Genomic DNA, 27231 nt, shown 5'->3' on the forward strand with positions numbered 1-27231 from the left:
ACCAGTGGTCCCCAACCTTTTTAGTTGCGCGGACCGGTCAGCCCTTTGCAATTTTGCTGCGGACTGGGGGGAGGCTGCGCGTGCAGTACTCCGATGTTGTTTTGTTACTCATTCTGCTGCAAGTTGGCTCAATTTTGACGCGCAAGACGTAACCGGTAAAATCCGGTTTAGGATTTTTCAAAATAAAACATGTAGTTCATGTTTTCTTACCAATTGGTCTGTGGACCGGTACCGGTCCGCGGCCCGGTGGTTGGGGACCACTGATCTAAACTACTACTCTGGTAAAAACCCGCCCCTTGTTCTGTGTTTTGCTTCGTACAGAGGGTTTGAACCCTCTGCTATTGAGAAACTATTCCTTCCTGGACTCTGTTGAGGTTTTAAACTTTATCCAGTCGCTGACGTTTGGCCGGTCGACACTATGACGCTTACCGGAAATATCCTGCGCCGCAAACAACAGTCCTCCACTGCGAACAAAGAAGTGCCAAGTCGGAATGAGGCGGCTGTTAATATTAATTCAATATTCGGAAGAGTGGCCAACACGGACTGAACCGTTCGCTTCCTCCGCTGCTATTGCTAAAGCTACAGGCAGACGGCAGTTCCAAAACGGCGCAGAAAACTGCCGTCATCGTTCACAACTTCCCCTTCCGTTCGCCGATCGGTTCGGTAGAAAATCTACCGGAGAAATCTAAGCCCTGACTGAACTGTAAGTGACATTTGAATCGAGCGGAACTGCGTAGGAAGGCGATGTCCGGGCTACTGCATGAAAAGTTTTAATAATTGTCTATAATTTGCTATTCGTAGCCAAACCAAACGTATTGTCGCAGAACACTCAGAAAAACTTGAAAAGAAAGTTTGATGTAGAAATATAAGTGGACATTCCATGTTAAAATGTGAGTTGGAAAGCAGAATTACAAAAACAAAGTTTGAAAAAGCCTCAAAAAGCAACAGCGAAGGCTTTACAGGGAATGTCGGCTAATTCTCTTAGTGGCAAAAAAAGACAAGATGAGGGTGGAGGGGCGGATGCACATCTGCTCTGAGGTACATTGCTCATGGCAGTTGTATTTGGGTGTATCTAACTAAACAGTTTACCTGCTAAACTGGGGACTCGGTGTAATAAGTTTCACTTGTGAAATATGGCATTTGAACAGCAGAGACATTCCTCACGCAGGAATTTCCTGCCTCCCGGAGGAATTAGGACCCTTGATCTGATTGTTTTGCTCCGCTGTTCTCTTTCTCATTTGCTATCTGCCCCAACAAAACCCTAACCCCCCTGCCGCCTCCCCCTGCATTTGTTTCAGGCCTCGTCTTGGTTCGAACTGTTTGTTCTGGCTGTTCACACAAAATCAACAATTTCTGCCGCGCTTCTCAACAGTGTGTACAATATGGCACTCTAGTTTGTCCTTCGCTTTGCACTGTTACTGGAAGAACAGAGTGCAAGACAAGCAGACATGATAAAGGAGAAAAGCTGAACGATGTACTGCATGCCACGGAAATTATTTGTAAAGAGGTTAAAAAAATTTTGAAAAAAACCCGCAAAGAATAGAGGGTTGTTTTTTTTTTTCAGAGGATTACCTTTTTGTTTTACATTCTTGCCGCTGCAATTCAAATAACACTTAAGAAGTTTATTTTTCTCTCTTTCAGTAATCCTCCACGGACTAAAGGCAGCAATGTTCAATGTCCACCAGGAGGCACTTTTACAGCTTTAGCTCTAGGTTCTTGTTAGCGGTAACGACGAGACTCACCACAGCTGCTTCTGTAATGGCTGTCAAAGCTGTAGAGCTGCACACACACACACACACACACACACACACGCCTAGACAAAGGATCTAAGCACAAACAAATATGCAATTGGGATTTTTCAAGAAAAAAAAAATGCCAGAGGATGTTTCCCCGAGTGAATCCAAAGAGTGTGAGATTCTAAGCGGAGCATATGAAAACACCCCGAGGGGCGTACAGAGCAGAGTCCAACAGACACATGCTGAATCGCTGAGATATGGAATTTGCGATGTGTGCACGATGCCGCCATGGGCATGGCGAGAAGAACGAGTTCTGACAGCCAGCAGTGGTGTGTGGTACGAGGAAGCGTCAGGGCAAGTGGACAGAACCGCTTAACGTGTCGTATTCCACTCTGATCGAAGGAATCATTTAAATCAACAAGGAAACTATATGTGGAAGTAACCTTTCGAGAGAGGCATTTCCTACCTAAACCGAAAAACGCGTCAAAGAAAAGATTGGCTAAACGATGAAGCGTTGTGGATGTCATTATACAATTCACTGATCGTTCCCTGTTGGATCCGGTGTGTCGAAGTTTGGGGGAATGCCTGCAAAGCGTATCCAAATGATATATATATATATATATTTATTTTTGCAAAGAGGAGCTGTTACAGTTATTAGCAAAAAAAACCCCTCAACTTAAAAGTTGTGAAATTTTGCGACCCGGTGTTTCAAATGCAAAACGGTTTATTTTCAGCACGTTTGCCAAAAAAGATAAAAAATTAAAACTAATGGCATTTAATTTGAAAGGAACAGAGTTAAAAAAAAACAAACATCAGAACTAAACAAATGAAAGAAATATGTTGAAGAGTCTGTCTAAAGAAATCAAGAGTAGATGAATTTTTACTTTTTAGAAAATGATCAAATATGATATCCTGCCAAGGTATAGTGAAGTATATTGATTCAGTTGAGTGTTATCTCATTACAAAGATATATGTTGTTTTCTGTGTTATTAATATCTTTATGTTTACACATTGCCTGTTTTGTGTAGCAAACTGACTTTTGAGAAAATGGGTAGAATATATAGGCATAGTTTTTTCTTCCAACTACTCATTTTCATTCCAAACTTTTGTTTATGTCTACATGTGACAAACAAACTGTAAGTGAATTAAATAACTGAATAAAAACAGGAGAATATTTTCTCACAGTCATCCTACTCGCTCGGCAGATACAAGACTACTAGACTAGGCTATACAGTAAACATGTTCAGGAAAAATATCCGCACTTGATATGATATGAGAGCATGTTGAATTTTAAATCTGAAAATAGTATTGTGGACCGCACCAACTTTCCATTTGTTTGTGTTTTGCTTTGGGCAATGAAATGCTACGCCCAACTTTCGATAAGCCGAGGATCTGAAAGGAGAGCCGTAAACACGTTCTCTATCAGACTCAACATTTCCTTTAACAACAAGCCACACTGACCAGAAAGCCCATGTAAAAGCAGCAGACGTCGTGCTGCCGCAAACTCACAACCTAATTGCGGAAACGGACCGAGTGAAGTGAAGCAAGACTGATTAGATCTTCTGGCATTCTCAGGCACAAGACGCCATTGAATACACAAAAGAACACGAGGACCAGAAGTGAACAAACACAAGGAGACACCGACTTCTTGAGTGCCTGCCATTTTGAAATTATGTTGTTTTTCTTTTCCATTGCGAAAGTCCTCTGGCTTAATCTCCAGCTGTTACACGTGAAGAACGACTGGTCATCATTCAGATGAGTACGTTTACTCATCTGAATGATGAGTAAACATACTCAACATACTCATACTAAAAATTATCGTTTAGATTTTTTTTCAGTCCCGCTCTAAGAAAATATTACCAGTATTAGCAGCAGTGTGTGATGCTGATTGTCTAGTCAGTGTTAGATCGATGCCAAGTGAAAAAAAGAAACCCGTAGAGCATTTGTTCTTTTAAGATAACAATGCTACATTAGCTAGTTAGCATGTTTACCTTTTTTAGAGCAACTTTAAATTTGTTGTTTACTCTGCCGAACAACGTCCATGTTAGATGGACGTTACTCCAGATAGTAACGTCTGACGTTACTATCAGACATAACTTCAGACGTTACTGAAGGGATATTTTAGGGATCCACTTGATTTTTCTACAAACCCGCTACAGTATGACACCTTGCCGCTTTCAGGGTTTCCCCCAGAGTATTATAAGCCTGGCGGGCCACCAGGCTTTGCTTGCCCTTCCACCAAGCTAAGCATTGTTTGTTTAAATGGAGTTTTTTTATACACCAGTAACAGTAAAGACAGATTAAGCTATGTGTACAGATGGCGCATTGAACTGGATGCAAGGGGTGCACACCAATTGTTCTGTCCTTGTACATGCCCACTGGCCTCACTTTATTATTTCCAGTTTATGATACTTGCTTGGGCACATCCACATATTTATAACTTTTATCATTTTCCAACACAAAAACATACCTACCACTGACCTTAGTGGATTTTCTAGGGAAACCTTGTGTTTTATTTATTTCATAAACTTCAGTATTTAAATTCAACAAAGAAACTCGCCAGCAGAATGATATCAAGCCATTAAAGCAGTGAAGGCAGGTAAATGACAACAGTAGAGAATTTTATTTGCTTACATTGGACTTTTAGCAACATCAGCAGATGACTCAACCTCCCAAATCATCACAGATTGGGAAACCTTCACGCTGGACCTCAAGCGGCTTCGAGTTTGCGCCTCTCCATTCTTCCCTATAGACTCGTAGATCTGGATTTCTAAATCTAGTTCACAATTTACTTTCATCTGAAACAGAAAAACAAAAGAAAGTTTTTTTTTCACAACAGTCCAGTACCGCTCACCCCAGCTCGGGTAAGACTCTTCAGACGTTTGTTAGCAAAGTGAATGTGACAGTTTACACCTCATTTCCTGGAGACATCTGTGTGCGCTGGCTCTGGAAGCACCGAGCCCAGCTGCAGTCCACGTCTTGTCAATCTCCCCACAAACTTTTGAAGGGGCTGCGTTTCGCAATCCTCTCAAGGCCACAATTATCCTTTTTTTCTTTCTTACATCCATGAAAAAAGTCCCTTTCTCCATCTATGAAAACGTGGTTTTCATAGATGGTCAGGATGTCAGTGGCCGTCCGCTAAGCAGCTTTTAACTCAGTTATCCTTCCTGTGAAAGTGTGGACTCTTTGAAAGTGTGTATCTATTTATGTATCAATTTTAACTTAAATAATTATCTGATTTCAAGAACTAAATTTGGGGTTTATTAGAGTTTTCCCTACTGACTTCAAAATCTGACTTTATGAAGTTGCGCCTGCATTTGCCACAATCGTACCTAAATCCAAGATGTAGTTTCTTTTTTATATATATATTTCTTTCCAAAGATTTTATATCGCATAATGATTCACAATTTTTCTTCCTTCTATGTCTGACTTTTGGTATCATGTTGACTATCCCAGCCTCTATCCCAGCCCCACTTTAGCCACAGCTAGCTTGCGCGTTATTCGGTTCATGCTGGGGTCACACCAGGAGTCGAGTGCTTGTATTTAAAATAAAATTACTGCTTGTGTTTTATCAGACTTTTTTGTTGTTGTTGTTCTGGGGAACTTTGGCTGCACAATCTGCATATAACATGTCCCAGAGCATCACGAAGCTTTCGCTGAATAAATCTTTATTTAATAACCAAGACCGGTTTAGAGGCGGTTTGTCTATTATTCAGGATAGCTTTTATGTGAAACAATGTTTGCAGCATTTAAAACGTGTTTATAAAACGAAGTGACTTTTTTTTTTTTTAATAAACATTAGCTTTTCCACGAGTTTGCCTCGTTTGACTTCTTTTTCCTCATTTCAGAAGCTGGCCTCCAACAGTAAAACACGATTTAAATACATGATTTTCGAAAGTCATTTCTCACTGCAGCGGGTTTATGCAGCGACAATTGAAATTAATGGAAATAGAAAATGTGTGTTGATATTGGCCAAAAAAAAACAACAACAAAAAAGAAACCTCCATTCTCAACGTGTGATTTTTGCAGAGACCACTGTTTGGAAATTCTGTTGCAACAATATCAAATCTGCAAGTCATTCATCTTGTGACTCCGTCTCTGCTCTGCGACCTAATTAAATGCACGAAGATGTGGAGACGTCTTGGTTTCTGTAGGGAGTAACGCATTCCTGCACGGGACAGGTAAGAGTGAGAGGGATTTGTACGTGAAAAATAGAGGCAGATGAGAAAATGCCAGAAGACAGAGAACAGCCAAAGATGTTTTAATAGAGTGCAAAAAAAAAAAAAAAAAAGATTTACATGAAGCTGCAGTTGCTGGCTCATTTGTTTTGATAATGGAAAATCGGGAACACAGAGCTGACTCTGCCACATTTATCAGAGTTAACAAATATTTCACTTCTCATGTTGGATCACCACAATGAATCAAGTGGGCATTAGACGGAGCTTTGCAAAAGTATTCACGCGCCTCCATCTTTTTCCACATTTTTTGCCATTACGGCAGACTTCAATTTACCTCGTTGGGGTTTTACACAAAGTGGTGACTGATGGGGATAAAAACGGAAATCGATTCACGGCTTTCGAAACCTCTTCTATGAATATAAATCTCTGCATTGGCGTATTTGAGCTCAGCCATCCTCACTCAGTACTGCTGTAGTTGTAGTTTGAAGGTGTCTTCACCAGCTTTGGACATCTGGAGGTTGACATTTTTTGCCCATTCTCCTCAGGGAAAATACTTCAAGCTCAGTCAGATTGCATGGAGAGTGTGTGAACACTAATTTCTACATCGGTTTTAGCCACAGGTTCTCTGTTGGATTTGGGTTGTTTTAACACAGGGATGAGTTTTGTTTGAAAATCATTCTGTTCCACCACTGGCTGCACATTTCATGTCTTCCTGCTTTAACATGAGCAACTCCGTTTCATGTCTTGTGTTTTCTTCGTGTGACTCGTGTGATGCGAATAAAAGTGTTTCCATTGCAGTTTTGCAAGAAGAAAAACAATTTTGATATGGCCACAAAAGTGAAACTATCTCACTCTACACTTAAAGAAAAAATTGCAAATTTACGGTAAAATGCGTGGTTTCCAGATTTTTACCGTATTTATATGGTCAAATTCCGGCATTTACGGTACCTTTAATTTACCATAAATTAGAGACCTTTTTTTTTCCTACGGTGTAGCGCCAAAACCCTTTTATCGAAAAACAGGATACTTTTATAAAGTGGCCGTGTTTCCTTTAAGCAAACTTGTTTTGAAAATGTCAAATTTCGCAATTATTTGGTCACTAGCACAGCTAATAACTTGATGCAATCTGCTGGGTTTCCTTAAAGAGAAACATCTTTACACTAATTGGAATAATGAACTGAACTTCATGCAGTGTTTGGTGAATAGTATCAAGAGGAATGCATGTGTGACTGAATTGAAACGACTTGTTTGTTTTCTGTAAAAAAAAAATACAGTATGTGTTTTTTTCACATGAAATTGTGATAAAGTAGATTAAGGTTTGTGGTTGCAACATGCTAAAATGTGAAAGGAACACTGAAAACTGAAAGTGTGTAAAAAAAAAAAAAGTTCATGTTTATGTCAAATACACGAGGTTTATTTGAATGCACCAGTTCACCTGAGCAGCTTAAGCCGTCGCTGAGTCACGGGTCTCGACTTGTTGGTGTCTGCTGCTGCTGCTGCAAAAACTCAAAGAAATCAGAAGCATCCTTCTTACGTCTTAGTTCCCTCACTTTTCTAAGTCATTAATTTTAAGGTGCATGCAAATGTACAACTCTTCCAAAAATCCCTGGGAGTCTTCCTGGTCCCGACAACGGGGGCAATAAATTCTCATTAAGGCTTTTCCTTTCCCTGAAAGGCAGAAATTGAAGTTGGTGTATTTGTGTTTATAGTCTGAGGTAGTTGGAACAAATGAGGACAACTTGTATAGGTAAGATAGGCTTCGAGCCTTAATCGGGCCTCCTCCATTTACTACACCTCCACTCCTCCTCCTTCCACCCTGTCACCCCCTCAGCTCCGTGGGGAGTGTTGATGATCAAGCCAGCCACGGGGGAGCGACGGCCCCTGCTCCGCTGCGCTCAGACTCTCCCTGATGACAGGCCCATATTTCACCAGACTCATTCTCCTGCGTCAACGTTTCCTGCACTGTCGGGGGGGTGGGGGTGGGGGATGGACGACTTCCATCGTCAGATCAGTGACTCCACAGCCTGCTGGAAGCAGCTTTCCCGTCCCCTCTCTGACAAACACGCCCCTCTGCTCATTCCCCTTGAATGTACGGACTGATATAGCAACCCTTATAATGGCAGCTTCTGAAGCATCTCAGTAAAATAGTAGAAAGTTGAGTGGAAGGAAAAAGTGTGGTACAAATCTTGGTTGCCTTGAGAGGATTGTAAAGGAAAATGCATTCAGTGAATTCATAAGACATGGTCTGCAGTTGGAGTCAGTGTCCTAGGAGACATCACTAACATAAGTAACCAGGACGCGGGCTGTAGCTGCAGCATTCCTGGTGTTAAAGCTGCAGTTTGTGACTTTTATTTTAAAAAATATATTTTTCTTACATGTTTGTCTATGTCTTGACATGATGTTGTGAGACTATCTGTGAAAGAATCGAGCTCCTCTGCCTTCTCCCGGTGGTCCCAGCACCATCTAGAATCAACCAATCAGAGCCAGGAGGTGGGATTCAGCGCTGTCAATCACCCCTCCGTGGGGCACTGCTCATCCCTCTTCCCCTTTGCTCTTCTATGCTAATTTAATGCTAAGTTAACGCTAATTAGCTACAGCGGTTGCAAGACGTTACTGATCGTCTTTTAATCTTGGCCCATCTGACTGTATGAAAACATACCGAGTCAGATGTTCAAAACATTTTATTCATCAACAGCTCCGACCACAAATCCCCATTCTCAGAACCCTTTTATCTCTTTGGTTTCATTGTAGCCAGCTATCTTCCCTCCCTCCTCATAGCGGGGGTGATTTCACAAACTAACGCTAATTTACTGGTCTTTGGTGGGAAGAATATGTAAATTCAAAATACTATAAAATGCTTTGAACTCAAATATAAATTTTGTGGAACATTGTGCTAACATTTCACAGACACGCCTTGTGCATTAGAACAGGAGCACAGACAAAAAAAAAAAACAGAAAAAGTTTTAATTTGGTTCCTATTATACCTGCTGGCCAAAAAGCAAATATACACACACACACACACACCCTCAAAAAAAGGTTTTGTAGAAAACTGATGACCTACCGTATTGACACAAAGCACAGCTCATGAATCATGATAATTAGCATGCCACTAGTGTGCCTTTGTGAAAATTCCTCCTGGGGCATATCTTTTCCAAACAGCATGTCAGTCACTCCCATTGGATTATAGGCATTTCATTCAGTCCAGCCATGCATCCAAAACAATGATCTCGGATCACTAATTTACGCCTAATTAGACGATAATTGGAAATGTTGAAAATGGGAATCGTTTGGAGCCAGAGGCGCTTATTAAACCAGGCTTGTGGCCTTGCGGGCGTTTTCCACCAAATTGGTTCCAGTTCCTAACCGGGATCGGTGCTACAGATCGGTGTATGAGAACCAGCTTGTTTTGTTGTTTTTTTCGCAGAAGATCGTAAAACGAAAACAGCACAAACAACACAAAACCAGCTTCTACTTCACTTGGCGATGTCAAAGGAGGTGTTCGTCTACAGAACGGAGTATTGTCAAGTGTGGCTAATGAGCTCAAAGGATATAACTACTCATGTTTTGTTTTGTTTTTTCAGAGTTTCTCTTTGGATTTTCTTTGTATTCTGCACAGCTGCATCAAAGCAAACGAGACTTATATGATAACACCGCATGCTTTCTAGGTATTTGATCAACAAAGAAAACATTGAAAAAGCTTGAACAGTGGTAGGTGGAGCTGAAATGGACAGAAATGAATTTTAATTAGCAATTAGCTACATATGCTGGCAGTACCAGCAAACCTGACAGACTGATAACGGATCCAGCCAACCTGGTAGTCACATTATATCTCCAATGTGTCTTGCATAATTACATTGTGGGTCGCTTCAGTCTTTGAATACATACTAGCGTCCATCATAAATGTGCTTTGAGTCATATTTTAGTTCGGAGATAAATTGCTGAACCCATTGAAACTGGAACTCTCCATTTTTATTTTGCTTGTTCGAGACGAGTTCATGTTGAGATCTGCAACACTTGCTTGTCCAGCAAAGTGTTAACTGAAGGCAATAGTAATGCTAAGTATTTAAGTATTTTCACTGTATACTACTGTCAGTCCTTATAAAGTTCTTATGAATATAGTCTTCTTTTAACATGTTTATTTTTTTGAAAATCCTCCATTTAAAATTAGCAGCATGTAAAAACTGGGTTAAAACTGGCGTTCATACAAAATAGCAGCAAATAGACACCTAGATTAACATAATGACATTAAGAAGGATTTTAAGGAGATTACGTTTTATGGCTGGCTAGTTCAGAGTAAACTTTTTTCCTTTTTTTTTTTTACCTTTTTTATCTGTAAGACAAATATCAAAAACGAAATTTGGGGTTTTCAGTATTGCTCTCATATCATTTTGACATCTTTCTCGCATCATTTTGCTTCTTAAATGTTTCTCCATGACCAATGACCAAGAGTCTGGCCTTGGTCTGCATGAGCCGCTTTGCAAATTGCTATTTGTCTGAGTACCTCAGGCCACCCGGTCCTGACCCTGCTTCATTTTAGCCTGGGGTTGACAGAGGAGACAGTTATGGAGTTACGCTTTAGTGCTGCGATCTTAAATCTGAGAAGGATTTGCTCAAATACACACAGTCGCACCTGTGTGGCGGCGTGGCTTTGTGTGTGTGTGTGTTTCCACCTTTATTAAAGTGTTTTCGGTGTGTCGACGTGACTGGGTGTGTACGTATTTAACAGCATGAAAGAGCACTTTATTTCTCTCTCGAGAACTCAAACTGAAACAGCCACTGTGCTCCGTCGGCTTTAGGTCATAACACGGCCTTCCGGTTTGCCTTACTTTATTCTTTCCCACAGTCCTGCTCTGCTGCACCGCCGCTGACGTGACTGATCACAAAGAAGACCTGCAGGTTAGCTCAAATGTTGTTTATGTGCTTTGTTCTGAGCATAAATAGCTCATGTTTTCATCTAGCCTTGTAAGTACAAAGACCGGGTTTAAATTCAACCATAATTTCTAAAAATCTGTCACAGAAACTAAAACAGTCGTCTGAAAGCAGGGGGAAGTCTGCCAGGACGTAAAAAGCCGCGCTAATTTTGCTTATTCTACAGGTAAACACTATGGCAGATAAAACACGTACTGTCGCTTTGTTTGTTCATTTTATGACCTTTACGTTATAAGAAAGGCAAAAGGTATTGCCGGGTCTCGCACTGAATCTGAAAATATCAAAAACACATTGTGAAGTTTGCAGGACAGAATGTTTTTTTTCCCCCCACCTTTAGAAAACCTCAGTTTGGGTTTGAGATGTGTATTTTCTACTGGATTTTTAGTTTAGTTCACGTTTGTCTTTATGAGATCATGGTGGTCACCAGGTTTTCATTTGATCCGTCTTTTCATTGTAATAGTTTCCCACTGTTGATTCGAGCCTTGTTAATCTCCCAGCTGTTGTCCATCAGTTATCACACAGCTGGTTCCAATTCCCACAATCAGTGGTTTCAGCATCTGAGACTGAAGATGTCTCATGTGCAATTAGTGCTTCCAGCACATCCATGGACATTTCCCATTTGGCTGTGTTACAACCAGAGACAAATGTGTTTTTACATAGCGGACTATCACAAATATCTAATAATAATAAAGCCGAACTAAAAGGTGGCTTCTGTCCCTGCTTCTGCAGATCTGAATGTTGATTTTTAAGTATTATTTACAGCTTATACTTGTGGCTTAAGATGTCCAATCGCATATTATTAAACAAATTGGACACATTAAAGAAAACATAATTTTGAAGTCTTCTGACTGAAGACGTTCTGATGTTGGATTACTGTATTGTCGAGAGTATGCTCAAGATTGTTAAAAAAAAAAGCCATCCTGTCATACAAATCAGATTGTCTTTTAAATAAAATATGGCCTGGTAGCTTGGATTTCTCAAGTACTTCTAAAATATATACTGTAGCTGAAACACTGTAGACACATTATGAGGCTTGGGTTATCAAAACTGTTCATTTTGTTCACCATTTTCAGTTTACACCTGTCGTTGCTTTTCCTATCCGTTTATTGGTGTAGAGATGCCGGAGACGCAGAATTAGACAGAGACAATTCATGTGCCACGAATTATACGTCTGTTCCGTTTCATGACATCCTCTGTTTGTTCTGTGTTTAAGCTAATAAAGCTGTCTGCTAACAGCTCTACCTTGGCTGCAGCTGCAACGCAAAGATGTGTGTTTTCACTCCACCTCACTAGAATGGCGTAACTTCGAATTTCACATGCATACGTCCCTGAAATTACTTAAAAATAGAATAGATCGTTTGAAAACTGACAGCAATGTGTGATACACATGTAATACACCTTTGTAATCGAGGGTAAGTGTGTGAAACACATAAACAGTTAGGATCTGTACCGCTTGGCTAACCAGAAACATGGAGCTGGAAGAGATGTGCAGCAGGTTGGGTTTATAACAATGAACTCTGCTGGCAAATCTTTTGAGAGAATGGAAGGAGAACTCTGAAGAGCTGATGAATGGGGGAAATGAGGGAAAGAGGAGGACAGATGGAGCATAGATATTGAACTAGAGAATAAGGAAAGTCTGTGGGGGTGAAGTTAGGACAGCTTTGAAGAGGTCAAAGTGTAGAAAGGCAGCTGGTCCAGATGATATACCTGTAGAGTAATGGCTATGTCTGGGAGAGACGGCAGTGGAGTTTTTGACCAGCTTGTTCAACAGAGTCCTGGAGAGTGAGAAAATGCTGGATGATTGAAGGAGTGACTGATGGGTTCAAATAAGGGGTGGGATAAGTTTGACAGACGAGATTAAACAAGAGGCTCCGTAGATCAAGATGTTTGCAGATGACATTGTAAACTGCGGTGAAGGTCAGAAGCATGTGAAGGGAAACTTAGAGGAGGTTTGCCTCAGAGGGAAGAGGGATAAAGGTCAGCAAAAGCAAGACAGAATAGTGTGTGTCTGAATGATCGTGAGGAGAGGTACAAAGGTGAAGCTGGAAGAGTTTAAACACCCGGGGTCAACCATCGACAACAGCGGGCAGCGTAAAAAACAGAGGTGAAGAAGAGTATCAGCAGATGGAGACGATTGTCAGCAGGAAGGTGTTATAACTTCTGTGATATATGGTTCTGAGACCCTGGCATTGTCTGGAAAACAAGAGGCTGAGCAGAAGGTGACAATGAAAAGGTGCCAAGATTTTCATTGGAAGTGACCAGGATGAACGGGATTAGAAATAAATAGATCAGAGGAACAGCTAAGGCTCAGTGATTTGGACAAGTTCTTAGAAGACACTGTGGATGTACTGGGGAAAGGATGCTGGCACTGCTGGGTGGGAGGAGAAGAAGAAGAACCCGGACAGGATTAATGCACATAGTGAAGGAGGACAGGGAGTTGGTTAGTGTAACAGTTGTAGAGGCAAAGGATAGGATAGGGTGAGATGGAGGCAGGTAATCAGCCGAGGCAACCCCTGAGGCGAGCAGCCAGAGGAGGGGGAAGAAGAGTCAAGGAAATTTGAGTTGTAGGAAAAATTTTAAGGCTATTTGTCATTTTCCTTCCACTTTTATTTCCCCAGTAATACACAAGTTTGTGTTGGTCTGTTTAAAAAAAACAACAAAAAAACACCTTGAAGTTTTTTGTTTGTACTGTAACAAAATGCATAAAAGTTCAAATGAGGATGTCAGACATTGTAATGTTCTAATCGTTTTTGTCTCCTGTGCACGACTTCCTTATTTCTGCTGTTGGATGTATTGCTGAGGTTTGGACAGACGAATAAATAAACTCATTTTAAATCCAGCATATTGTGAAATACAAGGTAGCGCTAAAGAAGACACAGTGTAGAGGGACCAGTACCTTTCCTCTTGTACCTTATCAGCTTACTCTCAGGCTCAACATAGCTTTAGCTAGCCCACATTAAAATCCAAATGTGCAACTTAAAAGCGCAAAATAATGATAGATGTGAATTGTTTCCTCCACTTTTTTTTTTTACATTTGTAAACAGATTTCACAGAGGTGCTCGGCGTAGATCCATCCTGAATTAATGCCTTTTGTCAAACAGAGCTGTTTACTCGATGTCACAACTCTTTGCTGTCACTACTCGTCTCGAGAAGCCTCTGCGGGCCCAGCAATTACAGAGTTTGCTGTTGGCTGCTAGTGGGTCCTCTGGGCATCTATATTGTGGTCTAATTTCATCCCCACTCTGCGGGGTAATTCGATCATCTCTCACAGCCTGGGGAAAGGCACACAGTAGGTACAAGGGAAAAGAAAAACTCAGATAAATCCGTTTAGACTGTTTTTAATCCGTTCTATGATGGTCTGCTGTTTACAGTGTGTCAAAGGAGGAGCTGTTTTGAAGCATGTGATGATGGCTTTCAGTGGAAGCAAGGGGCACCAATCACACTAAGTATCTCAGAATCCTCTATGTTCTTGAACAAAGTTTTTCTGTAGAAAAAAAAAAAAAAAACAGCTGTCATCTAGTGCCCCCGGTGGTCAGTCTGTGGGGAATGCTGGACCAGGATTATGGGTGTGTAGCGCCATCTACAGGTAAGCGTTTGCCCTCTGTGATTTCTGATAATGACAGCGTTTCAGTGTGACTGAAGCATCATTTTCTGTGTGTAATGTTTTGGAAACAATATGAATCACATTTTAATGACCAAAAACAGAGCATCTTTATGAAATGAGATAAACAACAATGAATAGCAAACATAGAGAAAAAAGAAAAACTGGATGAATGATGGTTACCCCAGATCAGTGGTGGTAAAAACTGCTGTTTTTAGCTATATGTGCTGGTTTATAGCGTCTTCATGCCTTCCTGTTTGGACTCTCACCACCACGACTGACCTGTCATAACAGCAGCATAAGGTAAATGAACTGTATTCTTGCATTCCTGAAGGGTTATTGAGGATAATGCGGTGGCTGAATTTATTTACTTCATACAAGATCCATCAGCGCCCCTGTGTGGTCATACAGCAAAACAGAGAAGGGTAAGTGTTTCTTTGAATCCACTATTTATCTGTCCAAAAACAACTCTAAGATGAAGTTCAGTACAAGAACTAAACAAAAGCAGTAGAATATATGAATTTGATCTTTAAACCCCAAACCTCACTGCGGATATAATTGCTCTGCTCCATTTTGGCATAGTTCAAATTGAACATTTATTTTTCCAGGGTGGAATGATTCAGCAGCTTAAAGCATATTATTTTTATATTCCAAAACAAGAACTGCGTGCAAAAGTTTGGAGCTCCTGAAGATTTTCTTTAATCCATGCAGGCTTAAATGTCTAATGCATTTGGTTTTGCGTTCCCTAGCGGGTTGGATCTCAGCCAGGCATCCTGGGTAGTCATTTACAAGCTTCTGGCATGAGTCCAGCTGGATATTTGACCCCTCTTCTTGGCAGAGTTCATTTGAATTTTCTGTGTGGTTTATCTGCAGCCGACCCAACTTTTAGTTGTTGCCCACAAGTGTTTGCAGTGACTGGCGCGAGTGGCTTTTGGGAGTCCTGGGCAGGAAGTTTGATGGAAGGTTAAGATGTTCAGGAACGACCCGAGACTCAAACTGAAAGCAGCCAAAACACCAGTGATGCTGTCCAAAGCTTCACATTATTAGCATGATGCCCCCCCCCCCCAAAAAAAACATTTCTTGTTATGACAAAAGAAAACGTTAAGCTTGGGTGAAACCACATGGAACAGAAAATTTTTGGACCTAACAAGAAAATCTGAGTATAGCAGGAGGTATTTATGAAGACGTCAAGGTGTTGAATTCGCCTCCGGATAACCATACCAGCTGTAAGTTTTTTTTTCTTCTTTTATCTAGTGATGGTATATCACACAATCGTTGATGATGTAATGAATAATGAGGACTACCTCAAAATGTTGTAATCTCACTCTATTGCGACCAACACAGGATCGATAAAAGACTCATATTAACCTTCTCAGGATGTTCCTGATCCCATCCCATGTTGTCGACTTTGCTTAAAATCCAGCAAACCTAGCTATCAAAATAAATTCTACCATTTCTGTTTGTTTCAGCAGTGTGGTCATGCTTAGTGAGGTTATGTAGTGGGGGGGTGTACATATGCTTTAGTCTCTTATGTATCATTTCGACTCTTTCATCCATTTTCTTAAATAAAATGTATGTCTTATGCGATTATTCCATCCTGGAAAAGAATCAGTTTAAATAAGCCTAGTAAAAGTCCAAATTAATGACATTCATGCTAATTATGAATGCATATGAACATTCAACTAGAACTGTAGTTTCCTGCTTGCTTAACAGAATAATGAGGCTTATCTAAGCATGAGATATGAATGTCATGTTTTCAGGATGAGAAATATGACCGAAATCGTCTGGTACCAAACAAAGACAGCAAAATTAAAATCAAGGTTCGGATTATCAGTGACAAAATCCACTTTTAAGTGATGCATTAATCCATTTTTTTTTATTATAATACATCCATTTGCATTTCCGAACAAGATTATTGTTAAAGATCATGTAAATGTTCCACAATTTTGAGGTTTTTGCGAGTAACACCCGTCAAAACATGTTTACAAAATTAGTATCTCTGGTTTACATGTAAATTCCAAATATGACAAAAACTAAAAATATCTATATAAATACTATAGATACAATAAATACTATAAATCATGGATACATGATTTGTACATATTTATATGAAAATACGTTCCATATGCAGAAAGCATGAGAAGTACATTCACTTTTACTTTTGTTCATATAAATCTCTATTGCTAAAGGTTTTTAAATTAGCGCATGGCTCTTATGTCATCACAACACTTACAGTACTTAAACCTATCTCCTCTTCAAAGTGAAGAGGAAAAAGTTTTCTTATGAAAAATTAAATCTAAAAATACCTCAAAGAATACAAATGCCCTTTTATGGAGATTTGAAAAAAACTCAGCTACCAACAGATACTCACTGCTCTTTTTTTTCTGCTACTTTTCCTTCACTCTATTTTCGATGTAAAATGGTTTTGATGCTCCGAAGTGAAATCTTTGGCATTGAAATTTCTGACGTCTCCCGCCCTGGCGGCGCTACATCTGGTTGTCGTTGTACTGCGGGCTGGAGAACTGATCCTGCATGGCTCCGCCAGCTGCCCCCATGGCGGCCTGCTGGGCCGCCGCCTGGACGTGGGGGTTCTTCCAGGCTCCCGTAGCCCACTCCTCCTGAGCTTTGGACATGCTCGCCCCAGTGCCGCGATAGAAATTATGGATCTGCGCGCAAGATGAGGTTATGAATGATTAACAATACAGCTTCTTATGAAAGATAGCTTTTGTTTTTTGGGTTGGTTTTTTTTTAAGCAAGCAAACAGCATCAACAAGCAGTGCAACACGGTGAGGGATAATGTGTCAAAGTTTAAAGCAGAGTTCAATTACAAAATATTATCCAAGACTCTGAACTGCTCACAAAGCATTGTTCAATCCTTTAGAAAATTCTAAAGATATGGCGCAATTCCTAATGTGCTAACACACGACCATCCACTGAAATCAGAGAAGCAACTAGGAAGGCCTCGGTAACTGTGGAGGAGCGGCAGCTCGGGTGGGAGGATTTGTCGGCTGAAAAACTGTTAGTGGAGCAAGAAGAAATCCGAAATTAGTCGTGTTTTTATTTGGCCACATGGACAAACCAAGTAGAGGAAACAGAAAGTGAATAATTGGAGGTGCTCTCACTAGAAGACAGTAAAATTCGACTTTTTGGGCATTGTGACTACAGGAAAGTGTCATGCATGATGGGAATGTTTCCTGCAGTAGCTTGGAATTAGAATTAGAATTCTTTTGTCACTGTGAAATAATAATAAAAATAGCAACTACTGAAGACAGCGCAAATAAATAAGTAAATACAGACATAATTAAATAAATATAAAGTTATGATATCAGTTATAAAATAAGTTTGCCACAAGGCTTTCACATCAAACATGTGGAAGAGGGCGCTCTGGTCAGATGTTATCAAAACTGAACTTTTTTGATAACAAGTAAAAGATATGCAAAACGAATAGAAATACCCTGAACAACTTGCAACTGTTAGCAAAATGTTCCTTCAAAACCTTGAATCTGACTTTTCCTACTGGCATCTTTGCAAAAAGAGAATACCTAAAGAAATCACTTTCAAGATGTTCAAAGCTGGTATAGGTATACCACCAAAAACTGCAACAAAAAAAAAGTTATTCCGATATTGACTCCGGGGTGGGGGAAATACATACATTGTTTGGTTTCTTTATATTACCTTATGTGGCTCTACAAAGCAATGAACCTGTAAAAACTTTTTTACCTTGGTGAGTGCAATGAAGGACAGCGCAGCCACAGCCGTGAACATGATTGTCGGGACGAGCATGACTAAAGCAATGAAAATGTTATAGCTGAAGAAGGAGATGGTGGCTAACCAGCCGCTGTAAAACAAAAAGATGTGAGTGTTAGAAAATGTCATTTAATTATTTAAATATTAGCGTCAGAGAATCCGGACACACACACACAAAAAAAGGAGAACATAAACTGTCTAATATTGGACTCTGTGATGTTCCTCCACCTTACAGAGCTGAACATCTGGCTGCTAAGTGGTGTAATATTCATAGATTTAAGTATTGTTCTATAAAAAGTTAAGGTTTTATGGATGAGAACGTCCCAATGCACATGGTGACATTTATTAACTTTATAGAGGCTGTCATAACATTAATTTCTGATCATCAGCCTGAGTCAGGTGACATTTACAGGATTACTTTAATGGCCTCTCAAAGTATAATATGAGGACGAACATAAAAGTTATAGCGAGCCAATATCTGAGAGTTTGACTTTGTAATCTTTATGAGTAGCAATGAGAGGGGGAAAAAAACTGTATATCTAATTTGGGTGGCACTGTGATTCTCCTTAAGCATAAAATATGATTAAGATCAAAGAAGTGACCTTCAACCTTTTGGGATTTTATATGTTTTGTTCTATATTCTTTAAAAAATGTCAAGACTTTTTACTTCTCTGTCATTCTAAATATATACAAAATGAAGCTTTTATGCACATAGCTAATTTATAAAACATTATAGCAAATGACACATTTCACCAAGCGGTTTTGATTTAAAAAATGTGACTTTGGTTGCTTCTCATGTTGGGATTTGGTTTCTTGGAAACTGTCTTTGCAAAATTGTACTTCTCAAGGTATGCTTCAGTTTTTTGTCTCGTCAACCACAAGACAAAATAGAATCTGTTGACGGGACGTATAGTCTTTGTGAGACTGAGCAAGGTTTAAAATGGGGGTTAAGGGTTCACCTGCCAGCAGGATAACAACACTAGACATAAAACCGAAGCTATTGACAGTTTATCGGTCAAAGTACGTTCATACATTCAAATTTAAAGTCCAGACCTGAATACAATTAAGCATCTGTCCTAGAAAAACTTGAAAACTGATGCTCCGACTAAGTTATTTTTCTATGAATGAGGAAAAAAAAATTGGTAGAGAAAAATACCCTGAAAGTTTTGCAGCTATGATTGCAAGAAAGTGTTCTTCTATAGACACACACATTTTGTTGGTGTAGTGCAAATAATCCCAATGAAATATGTTGAATTTTGTGGTTGTAATGTGATGTGTTAAACTTTTAAAGGGGTATGAATTCTTCAGGTATTGTTTATTATTACGTTGTTGTTGTTTTGTTTATTTTTTTTTGTAAATTTAGCAATTCTGTTTTGTTCTTTCACTATCTGCCAGCAGCACATTAGCTTTATTTACATTAACTTCATTTGTATTTATATTTGACCATTTTCTGACGGTAATGGTAGTACTAGAGCTAAGTTCAGTTTCCTCTTAATATTTTGTTCTGCAAAATTTTTAAATCCTTTCTCACAGCAACTCACAGTAAGGTACATAAAAAACGGAGGGGGTGGGCATTTGGAAATTTAGGTCCAAATCACACAGAGTTGAAATGGGCGAAACAGCTTCAAATTAATTCAACAACAGAAGGACGAGAAAGTAAAAAAAAAAAAATCTCATTTTGAACCAGATGTTGTGTGTAGAGCCTCTCTTTAACTCTTACCATACTCCCCATCCGGGGATACCGATGCTCTGGATGATGCTGATTCCAACTTGGGCCATGAACACAAAGAAGAACAGCATGAAGTTGAAGGAGCTGTCTGTCCTAACAAAAATACAAAAAAACAAAAAAAAACATTTCTATTTTACCTTTTTTTTCAGGTTCTACTTTCTTATTTTTCCTGGTTGATATAAATCTTAAACATTGCCCAAGAATGTCGACGGCACTGGTGAGACGTGTGTGTAAAATCCTTAAAACTCAACTGATCTTTTAACGCAGTAGCATTATCTCATACTAGCAACTTTCTTGCAGTTTTATGTCAGTGATGTTTGAAGAATTAATTTTACATCCCCTTCCTTATTCTTCAGGGGTTTTGTTAGCTGGATAAACTTATCAATTACAGCTGCATTTAAATGTGGCAGGGTTTGAGTAACACATTTTCTGGTGGCCTTCCCCTGACTTTTGAAGAGTTAACCGGTACGTTCTCTTGCTTTTCTGGTTTTGGAGCATGTCTGTGAGAGCTGGCATTCTCTGCCACACTCTTTTCACATGAAGTGACAACAGATTGTCTTGGATTTTGAATTAAGAACTCATGCACATCCTGATAATTAAAAAAGAAATGTATAAATAAAAGAATGCATGATTACATCTCCTTGATAGGACTTAGAGATGCCGGTGCATATCTTAACATGGGGTATACTCAAACCTATTTACCTTTTTCTACATACTTTATGTGACTTTTTTTTTTGTACCATAAAAGTTGAATTTGTTTTAGTCTTTTTATGGATCAGAGATGCCAATTCCAGCAAAGATTCTCCTTTGCTGCAAGCACCTTTTCAACTAACTTAAACTTCATCTTGTGATTATGTACACATTTAACATAAATTCAAACTGACGTTTATTAAAATAAAAGATGAACGATGAGGACGTGTCACTTATTGGCAAATAGTGAACAAAATCACACTATGATGTCACGTGTATGTTTGGAAGAAAATGTCCTTTGTAATCTACAGATACTTGATTTCGGCACTAGAACATAAAATCACACCAGACAGTCGCATTCAGATTGATTTACCTTTTTTCACAATTTACAACAACTTCATCATCAGACCCAGCAAGGATATTGTTTGAAAGCTGCACATTTAAAATTTTGGACTTACTTGAATGCCTTGTAAATGGGCCTAAACCAACACACATAGGAGCAAGGGGTGAACATCAGGAGCCAGATGAGGGATAACCCAAAGTTGGTCACTCCACCACCGCCAAACATCCAAGCAAAGCAACCGATGAAATTTACTGCAAGGGTGGCACTGTTCACTGCAAAGGAACCACAGAGACATTTTGGGGGTTTTGTAGTGCGAAGCGTGAACAAAAGCTTATATCGACTTCATGCGCATGCATAGAAGAGTTTTGAAAAATGAGAATAAAATTTATAGGAAGGCAACCTGTGCTAATGTAAAAAGGCGATTTGGTTTTAGACTTTTTTATAATCAGTATATGATGCTATTATTCCATGAGGGATGGACAAACAGTTTAGGAATCGCATTGATTAGGAAATAAAATGTTTTTAGGATTTTGGGGGGGAGTAAAAAAACTATGCAGTGCTTAAACACAAGAAGAGAAATTAAATAATAATAATAACAATAAAAGAAAAAGCTCCATGCACAAAGTCACTTTGGTTTGAGGTTTTCTGTGAAACTATAAAAACAAATGTGAAAAACATTTTTTTAAAAAGCAACAACAACAAAAAACCACAACGTAGAAACAGTAAACATGCACATTACTGTTTCATACCACATGATTTACCAAATTAAAATCAGGCACAGAAAAAAAGCGAATGGCTTTGATTACGAGTGAAATACCTTCTGTTTAGCATTTATTTAAAAAAAAGGATCCTGCAGAAAGAAAGACAAAAAAAATGACTTGTAGAGTTAGTTTGCAGCGCAAGACGTACGGAGTGTCTTGCAAAAAATGTCACAGCCTTTGAATTTTTCACATTTTGTTACAATTACACCATCGTATTTCAAAGGGATTTCCTGTGGCAACACAAAGCAGGGCATAATCACTATATGATTATGTAAAAGTAAAAGGATACATGGTTTTTGAAATGTAACGTTTTAAACATACAAAAGAAAATGACACTGAGCACTTATTTTCAGAAGCCTACGACCAACACTAGCATGCATGCCACACTTTGCCAATTTCTATTTGTAAATAAAAGACAAAAATTAACCCATTTATCATTAATCTTCCACTTCAAAATGGCACAATTTTGCTTATTCAGTCACATAAAACTCAATTTAAACACAGAAAGGTTTGCATGTGCACAATGAGAAAAATGTGAACAAGCTTCAGCTTGCAGAGCACTGTAGGTCAGGAAATGATGCCAGTGAATCCAGCATCCAGTGCGATTCTACTCACAGATCCACAGGTTGTACATTTTCTTGCACATGCTGCGGTGCTGCTCAGGGATCTCCTCGAAGTTTTGATAGAAGCAGGGCTTCAGAGGGACAAACCCGGGCAGAGGAGGGAAATTGGGCTCCGTATCTGTAAATAATTAAACAATGGTTAGACATATACTCGAATTTATTTATTTATTTTTATTTTTTCGTGTGTGTGTGTGTGTGTGTGTGAATGTCAATTTACACTGACCAGCCATGAGGACACGCGGTAGTGGTTTGCTTAAAGATTTAATCTCCCGCCAGGCCCTTCAGCCCTATCGAACAAGAGGAAACTTCAGGTTGGTTTAACTGGGAACTTCACGATAACTTTCAGAGGACTTAATACTTCATGTGGTGAATCGTACAGCTACTGCACTCAACAGTTTAAAAAAAAAGAATAATAAAAGAAATAAAATAACAGTGGATGGAACAACTCATGGCTGCCGTCCAGGCGTTTGCGGGAAAATGGAATATCTGCTAAGATGTGAACGACTCAATCTTTCCGCTTTCATCATGCATGCAGAAACACTAGTGCACGCACACGCACACACGCGCGCCGGCCGGTGACAGCCTCGCGCAACCTGGAAGCGGATGAGACGCGCTATTGCGTACTGCGAATGGTGGAAATGTGGGAGCTGGCTGTCGCTGCCAGGAATTACAGATTCAACGGGAAACTTAATCTGCTTACCTCAGAGAGCAGCGGCTCCTCGGTCTAATATGCTCACAGACACACACACACACACCCACACACACCCACACACACAAGCACACACTCGCCCACCCCCACACACGCACACACCGTGAGTTCACCTGTGTCCCGAACACGCTGTGAATACCAATCTAAGGCCTCGCTGTTGGGAGATAACAGTACTTTCTTCCGCACGGTACAACAGCAGTAATAATTTATGGTTATTCTAATCCTCCTCCAATCACCGCGCAGAGCTCTGCTGTCGCTTTGATTTTGTCCAATGGTGGGATTACTTTAATCCTTGACGTTGAATTGCTGGCCCAATCGCTGTTCGGAACCCTGTCCATGGTGCTGAACGCACAGACTGACGCGCCAGTTTTTGTCGGAAGAGACTGATTCTCTGTTTTGTTTTTGTTTTTTTGTTTGTTTTTTAAACCAATTTGTGGTGTTTTCAATACCGTAACAGCTCGTATTGTGCTTCATGTTAATTAAAATACGGAATTTTATGAGACTTGTTTTATGAATAAATTGCGTCTACCGTGTTAAATCAGTAAGGGACGGAGCTTATCGTTTAGGATTCCGAGGTGTCTTGAACACATCGTGATCCTGACACTTATGCGCAGATCCTATGTAACAAACTATCTTACAGGTGCATCTAAATACATTCGAATGTTGCGAAAAATAATGTATTTCAGTAATTCAAGACAAGTAGTAAAACTCTACTAAACATATTAGCAATAATTAGTACTGGTAAAGCTAGAATAATAATTAAAAGTAAAATATAATAGTAAGACTATTATAACAATTCACTGCACAGAAATTGTTTATTTCTGTTAATAGTCGTGATTTTAGATTTACATAAAAACCTATTGTTGACATTTCAGAATACTGACTTTGGAGATTTTAGACAAGCCATACTTGTAGAAGCATGGTGCTGTATCCACACATAACAGAATGTTGAGAGGAAGGAAAAAGTGTGAAAGGATAAAAAAAAAAAAACATTCTGGACATGTGCTACAACTGCTAAAATTCTTGTTACTACTGCTTCTAGTACTGCTACTACCTGTTAAGCCAGTGAAAAACCAAGACAGCATCAAAATCATTTTACATGGACTAAAGCGAAAAATGTCTGGATTGTTGTTCATTGATCCAAATTTTTCTGACTGAACCTATTCCATTTGGAAATCAAGATCAGAGAGTTTGGAGGGAGGGTGCAGCGGCACAAAATCCAAGTCGCTTAAAGCGCCGTGAAAAGTTTCAGTTTGTGATGATTTGAGGAATCAGTTTTGCGGCGACGTTTGGAAACAATCATCCCGAATGTGAACAATACAAAAGAATGGAACGTAGATTTTTAAAGAAAAACGCGGTGAGGTCAAACTCATGCGTCCACTGTTGGTGCCTTAGAGGGCAAAATCAGTCAGACGTTCAGAACCAACAAAGACTTCTGCAATCTCAAGTCCAGCAGGTCATTCTTGATCAGTTTTGTCCAGTGTCTTAAGTGGCTCTTTCTTTATGTATCCTTGCAGCTCTGTGTCCTTGTCCTCCTGAGGAGCATAATTTAACCTTGTTGCCATGTGTGTTCGGTGTTTTCTGAGTCTCTATGGAGATCTTTTCATGCTGACCAAGCAGTTCCAAGGCAACACACGGATGTTAAGAAATGCAAATTGTTATGCAGACTTCATGAGAAATTAATTTAACTTATTTAGCATTCAGCTTCAGACTGGAATGAAATCAGTTTGGGTGAGATGTGGTCACACCACTGAAATCCAGAAGGGGGCACTGTTGTCAGTGTCTGTCTACAAGTCTGAAATGTGGTAGTTTCAGTTCAGCCACAAGCACTTATTGTGTTTTAATTTTTAAAAAATTTTATTGTATAAAATAACAGACAAGTTTCTAAGTGTCAGGTGTGTTTAGTTGGATGCTACAAGCTTGTGACGCGGACACAAGTTCAGAAACAAGGCGTTACATAAATGTGACATTATCCACAGTCAGACTTCGTTGAAGAACTTGTTCTTAAACTCTGGGTTTATATCTGTAAAAAGAATGATAAAAATTTCAATACAGAAAGTATATAAATTTGTTATTTGCAGGTAAAATTAGAATTGAACTGCACAAAGAACCTTGCAAAAGTATTCACGCTCACATTTTGTGATTTCATAAAAATCTAACTTGTATTAGTGCATTTATTGGAGACTTAACATACCAATACAAAACTAAATGTAACTGTGAAGTGAAAGAAAAAGAATAGGAGATTTATCTTATTGTTTATTTGTTACAAGTAACAGTTTCAGAAGTGAGACAGGCATTCGGCAATGAGGCAATGATTTGTTGAACCGCCTTTCACAGCAGCAAGTCTTTTTGGGTGGGTCTCTGCCAGGTCTGCATATGTAGAAAGTGAAATTTATGACAATTCTCTTTTGAGAAATAACTCAAGGTCAATCAGACTTGACAGTGATTTTTTTGTAAATAATTATTTTCAATACTTTTCATAGATTCCAAATTTGGTGTAGGTATGGATTTTGAGTGGATACTTTTAAAGGCATAAATATGCATCAATGTGGAGTTGTAAGTGGCTCTACAGACCTTTCCACAATCGATCTTCATGAATTTGCTAATGTTTTTTAAATATAAATATAATAATAAATGCATGTTTTTGTGAGGGTACAGTGTCTGTGTTTGTTTTCCATTCTGGATTCTCTAGGTGTCCACCAGGGTGCGCAGTGGAACCAGCCGCCTGAGACCTGGAGGGTGGGGCTAACAGGTGTGCTTCTGCACACCTGCATGTAATCAGTTATCGGTTGGTGTATTTGAGGAGGTGGCTGTCAGTCAGTTGAACCTTGTGCTAAAACCTGTGAAATCGGCCACTACAATTTCCCCCAAATGCCACATCCTCAGCCGCTCCCAAGTGAAATGGTCTTGTCGTTCCGATGCCCGAATAAGACGCCGACACGTCCACTGATGGATGACGAGCGCTAGTGCCATGACTGAGATAAGAAAACGTATATCATTTTTATATTTACATATGTTGCTGCAATAATTTTTAATGACTTATTGCGTGAACAAACTTATTCGTGTGTGATGCTAATTTAATGGAAACATCACATATATGAAATTGCATTTCTATTTTTGAATAGGAACAATGGTTAATTTTCTACAATTTTCTACATTTTCCAGTAGAAAATGGACAGATATTTGCGGACATTTGTAATGGAAACGCAGCTACTGCTCTTTAATAAAACTTTTAAAACTATCTTTTAAGACGATATGCACATGTGGGTCACTCACCTAAACATGACAGTTTTAGCAGTTTTGTTTTTTCTTCATGGCCTTTAAATTTCACAACAGAATCTCAAAAAAAATCCTTATGTTTTATACTTGCATTGCTAGTTGAAAATTGTGCTTTTTTTCTCTTTACTGCCTATTCCACAAGTATCAAAATTGGACAGAGGTAAATGTATCTGTTTTTAGTTCTCCTGAGGGCAAAAAATGGCTCTTTGGATTGTAAAGGTTGCAGACCCCTTATCTAAACCATTCAGTTACAGCTGTGGCTGACTGTTTGGGGTCATTGTCCTGCTCAAGTTGTTTTCTTGCGGGATTGCCATGGTTTTAGCTCCATCCATCGTCACATGGACACATTTCATCACGAAATGTGTTCAGGGGGGAACACGTTTCGTCGAGGGAAAAAGTCATTTTTTTCAGTGCGATATGCAGTGTTAGTTTTTTCCACCACCACGTTTGGCAGGAAACTGCCAACAAGACTTTGTATAATTTTCTTTGAAGCATGACTTCCTCCTTGCCACGGTTCCATATCAAGCCAGATTTGTGGAGTGCGCGACTAAAAGTTATTGTGACAACGGATTCTCCCCCTGCCCCGAGCTGTGGATCTCTTCTACTGTCAATTCATGGCAGCTCCTCTGACAGCAAACTCCTTGCCAGGCCTGAAAGAAATTCCTCAGCCATGCACTTCCACTTTAATTTGTTGCATTACTGTATGCTGGCATTTCACATAAAATTCAAGTAAAACACAATTATGTCTGTAGTAGTAACAGGATAAAATATGAGAAAATTCAAGGAGTTGAAAAGTTGTTAAAAATCTTCATTTCAAGGCATCGTAAATTGAAAAGCAAGAAAGTATTATCAGGCTAATATAACTGACAGCCCAATCTTATGCAGGAGATGTAATTCCTGCAGGAA

At 39.4% G+C, this 27231-nt stretch overlaps 1 protein-coding gene and 1 long non-coding RNA gene across 4 annotated transcripts; one reads left to right on the forward strand and one right to left on the reverse strand.

Annotated features, from left to right (window-relative positions):
• Nucleotides 1–9069: 9069 nt before the first annotated feature.
• LOC116719257 (uncharacterized) lies at nucleotides 9070–18148 on the forward strand. Its single transcript, XR_004339149.1, has 3 exons — nucleotides 9070–9080; nucleotides 14134–14136; nucleotides 17209–18148. It is a non-coding gene; the product is annotated as an uncharacterized LOC116719257 (long non-coding RNA).
• Nucleotides 16299–23265, reverse strand: LOC116719256 (secretory carrier-associated membrane protein 5-like). Of its 3 annotated transcripts, none has more exons than XM_032561740.1 (7): nucleotides 23160–23265; nucleotides 22561–22624; nucleotides 22330–22455; nucleotides 21069–21225; nucleotides 19912–20013; nucleotides 18165–18282; nucleotides 16299–17110 (listed from the first exon to the last, which is right to left on the reverse strand). In XM_032561740.1, exons 2-7 carry the CDS (start codon nucleotides 22565–22567, stop codon nucleotides 16931–16933), a joined length of 690 nt encoding a protein of 229 aa, XP_032417631.1. In that variant the 5' UTR covers nucleotides 22568–22624; nucleotides 23160–23265; the 3' UTR covers nucleotides 16299–16930. The 3 variants fall into 3 exon arrangements, with proteins under 3 accessions (XP_032417631.1, XP_032417632.1, XP_032417630.1); XM_032561741.1 differs by having other exon boundaries at nucleotides 23149–23248; XM_032561739.1 differs by lacking the exon at nucleotides 23160–23265 and adding an exon at nucleotides 23038–23108.
• Between the last annotated feature and the right edge of the window lie 3966 nt (nucleotides 23266–27231).

This window comes from Xiphophorus hellerii, chromosome 4 (genome assembly GCF_003331165.1).
Source record: "Xiphophorus hellerii strain 12219 chromosome 4, Xiphophorus_hellerii-4.1, whole genome shotgun sequence".
Classification (NCBI taxonomy): domain Eukaryota; kingdom Metazoa; phylum Chordata; class Actinopteri; order Cyprinodontiformes; family Poeciliidae; genus Xiphophorus; species Xiphophorus hellerii.